The 3669-nt window shown below is 54.5% G+C and overlaps 1 protein-coding gene across 1 annotated transcript; it reads left to right on the top strand.

The window, feature by feature from the left end:
• Positions 1-813: 813 nt before the first annotated feature.
• Positions 814-2983, top strand: MLNR (motilin receptor). Its single transcript, XM_007946373.1, has 2 exons — positions 814-1708; positions 2646-2983. Exons 1-2 carry the CDS (start codon positions 814-816, stop codon positions 2981-2983), a joined length of 1233 nt encoding a protein of 410 aa, XP_007944564.1.
• Positions 2984-3669: the final 686 nt, after the last annotated feature.

Raw genomic sequence — 3669 nt, 5'->3', positions numbered from 1 at the left:
TTTACCATGTATGACTGTACTAAGATGTCCACGTAAAAACATAAGCCTTGTTCTTTAAGACAAACAAACATGGTCAAGTTAATAAATTTGAGTTGTAAGGGATCAGGAGAAATTACTTGGTTCAACTCCCTGTTGCAACACTCCTCTACATTATAGAAGTAAGCTCGGTGGAGCCAGGAATGACCTGAAGTATTACCAGCAAGGCGACTTAATCGGTTAGAGGAAACTAGAACCCGGAGGGATTCTAGACACAGGTCTAGGCTCCTGCCCTGCCCTTTAGTTTGGCGACTTCTGGCGATTCGTGATGAGCCTGCCCTACCTGTCAGGCCGCGGCCACAGCCCGAGGTCCCCCAGTTCTTTCCCACTTTTCCGGACGGATAAAAGCACCCACACTAGACTGGGTTCAGAAACCGCTTCCTGAGACCGAGCGGACTCTGGCGCCACCGCCGCCCCCTAACTCTAGCGGGTGGAGAGAGGCGCCGCGACGTAAGGCGGCGCGGAAGAGAGCAACGACAGGCTGGGTGGGGCGGGGAGGAGCCTGCGCGCCTCAAAACCCGACCCTCACAGCCGAGGTTCCCGCGCGCGGCGCGCTAGGTCTCGGGTAGTGCGACCAGAGCGCCGCTGGGACACCCGCGCCGCAGCTCTCGGTGCTCCCGTCCGGCGCGCCCGCTTCGCGCGGGCTGTGCAAGGCAACACTTGGCGAGTGGAGCCGTGTGCTGGGCTCCTAGATCCCGCCGGGACGCGGCGGACCGAAGGGACTTGCGAGCCAGTAAGCCGGACCCAAGCTGTGCGCCCGACCCACGCTGTATGCCCATGGGCGGCCCCTGGAACAGCAGCGACGGCCCTGAGGGCGCGCGGGACTCTCCAGGGCCAGGGATGCAGCCGTGCGACGAACGCCGCTGCTCCTTCTTTCCCCTGGGGGCGCTGGTGCCGGTGACGGCTGTGTGCCTGGGCCTGTTCGCCGTCGGGGTGAGCGGCAACGTGGTGACGGTGCTGTTGATCGGCCGCTACCGGGACATGCGGACCACCACCAACCTGTACCTGGGCAGCATGGCCGTGTCCGACCTGGTCATCCTGTTCGGCCTTCCCTTAGACCTGTACCGCCTCTGGCGCTCGCGGCCCTGGGTTTTCGGGCCGCTGCTCTGTCGCCTCTCGCTCTACCTGGGCGAAGGGTGCACCTACGCCACGCTGCTGCACATGACGGCGCTCAGCGTAGAGCGCTACTTGGCCATCTGTCGCCCGCTGCGTGCCCGCGTGTTGGTCACTCGGCGCCGCGTCCGCACGCTCATCGCCGCGCTCTGGGCTGTGGCGCTGCTCTCGGCTGGACCCTTCCTCTTTCTGATGGGCGTCGAGCAGGACCCCAGCATCTACCTGGCCCCGACCCTAAATGGCACCGCGCAGGTCACCCCCTCGACCCCCGCTTATCCACCAGGGTCCTCAAGGACACCATCCCTATCCCCACCGTCGGGGCTCGAAGCCGCAACCGCCGCGGCGCTGTTCAGCCGCGAATGCCGGCCGAGCCCGGCGAGGCTGGGCGCGCTGCGCGTCATGCTGTGGGTCACCACTGCCTACTTCTTTCTGCCCTTCCTGTGCCTTAGCATCCTCTACGGGCTCATCGGGCGGGAGTTGTGGAGGAACCGGGGTCCGCTGCGAGGACCAGCCGCCTCCGGGCGGGAGAAGGGCCATCGGCAGACTGTCCGCGTCCTTTGTAAGTTGCGCGACCTCTGTTCCAAGCACACCCAGCCCTCGGCTGAGCAGGACAGCGCAGATAGGCCCTTGGCCTTGCCCCCTATGCCCTCAGCCCTCTACGCCCTTTCCACCTACATTTTCTTTTGTGTGTCTGTACTTCTAGTCTGGAGAGAAAACCGTCTCCTCTCCCCTAGGAGCTCAGAGGGACACCTGGGCGTTCCTGAGGGTGGAGTCCTCTGGTTTCGGGAAATAGTAATAATTGTCCAAAAAGCAGACAATTGTCCAGTTGTCTCTGAGCAGGATAGGAATTGGAGCTTCTTAATCCAAGTGCCTGTTCGTCAGATGCGGCAGATGTGGACTGCTCACAGTACCCTTGAGAAGACCGAGCAGGTTACATTGAGCTAAAATTTTAACTTAATGTTGAATTATCTTGAAGGCTAAAGTGAACCATGCCCATAGCAAAAAGGAAAAGATTGTGCAGATCTGCTGCAGAATTTTTTTCGGCCAAGAACAGAGACAGGCCCCTGGAGGTTGACTCATAGTGACCCCTCTGTGGGTTTCCAAGGCAGAATCTCAACAGAAGTAGATTGCCCAGTCTTCCTCCCAAGGGGTGTCTGGTGGGTTTGAACCACCAGCCTTCTGATTAGTCATCAAATCCTTTAGGCACTGTGCCACCAGAGCTTCCTTATGGAAGGAGGCCTGCCAGAACAGCTTGTTTGTAGAAGGTGCTACCTGTGATTTATGTCCAGCCTTGAGAGCACATAAATGAGGCTAAAGAGCAGTTTTGAAGCGATTACTGATGCAACCTGCAACCTGGTAGTTTTTCTGGGGGTGAGGACTTAGGTAAAGTTCTGTCTTCTGGGTTTTGTTTAGTTACTACTTCAGATGGTTTACTGGGATCCTTCTTTGTTTCCCCATGCTTTTGCTAATTCTCATCCTTGTGTCTTGTTTTGCAGTGGTGGTGGTCCTGGCATTTGTCATTTGCTGGTTGCCTTTCCACATTGGCAGAATCATTTATGTAAATACACAAGACACTCAGACGATGTACTTCTCTCAATACTTCAATATAGTTGCTTTGCAACTTTTCTATCTGAGTGCTTCCATCAACCCAATCCTCTACAACCTAATTTCAAAGAAGTATAGAGCAGCAGCCTATAAGCTGCTGCTTTCCAGACAGTCCAGACAGAGAGGTTTCTGCAGAAGCAGGGACAGTGGAGAGGATACTGGGGGGGACACTGTAGGAGATACACCTGGCTACACGGAGTCCAGTGCTAATGTAAAGACAACATCATAACCAGCACGGCCCTGCAAGCCACCACATCCCATGGTTCTGGGACGCCAGGGAAAACAGGTCTGTAGAGAAGCAGGACTGAACATGGTACTGAAGCTTATGAAGAAGAATGGCAAAAAGGGTTGAAGCATTGCAAGCTGTTAAAAACAATTGTCAGTGTATAATTTTTTTTAATCAAGGTATGAAATATGTGTAACTGTCCCAATCTTTCTGTTTCCCCTTTTGTGTACTACCAAAGAATGTACATTTTAACATCCATCACTGTGTGACAAATAGCAGAGCAGGTGCTCTGGTGAGGTTTTGTTAGTCTTCATTTTTTTGATCTTTGGAAATATGCTATGATCGCTCAGTTTTCAGTTAATAAGTGATACAGACAGATGCAGCCGCACAAATCATGAGATCAGGGGTCTGTTTTGTTGTTATGCTCTGAATATAAACATGAGGCTGCATACACAAGGAACCCAGGATAATGAAATTTGGGTCCAAGAAAGCATTTAATGGCTATTGAAGGGAGTAACTGGGAGCTCTGGTGGCGTAGTGCCTAAGGCATTTGACTGCTCACCAGAAGGCTGGCAGTTCAAACCCACCAGCCACCCAGAAGGAAGGTTGGGCAATCTACTTATGGGAGCTCTGGTAGCATAGTGGATAAGACACTTGCCTGCTAACCAGAGGGCTGGCGGTTCAAACCC

The sequence above is a fragment of the Orycteropus afer genome, unplaced genomic scaffold (assembly GCF_000298275.1).
Source record: "Orycteropus afer afer isolate SDZICR_OR568_19922 unplaced genomic scaffold, OryAfe1.0 scaffold00157, whole genome shotgun sequence".
Lineage (NCBI taxonomy): Eukaryota > Metazoa > Chordata > Mammalia > Tubulidentata > Orycteropodidae > Orycteropus > Orycteropus afer.
This window is presented reverse-complemented; position numbering and strand designations above follow the sequence as displayed.

Excerpts from the sequence above, each read along its gene's own strand:
- MLNR (XM_007946373.1), top strand. The coding sequence starts at position 814 with ATGGGCGGCCCCTGGAACAGCAGCGACGGCCCTGAGGGCGCGCGGGAC. Across the intron at positions 1,709-2,645 it reads GCAGACTGTCCGCGTCCTTT|TGGTGGTGGTCCTGGCATTT; the intron begins GTAAGTTGCGCG and ends CTTGTTTTGCAG.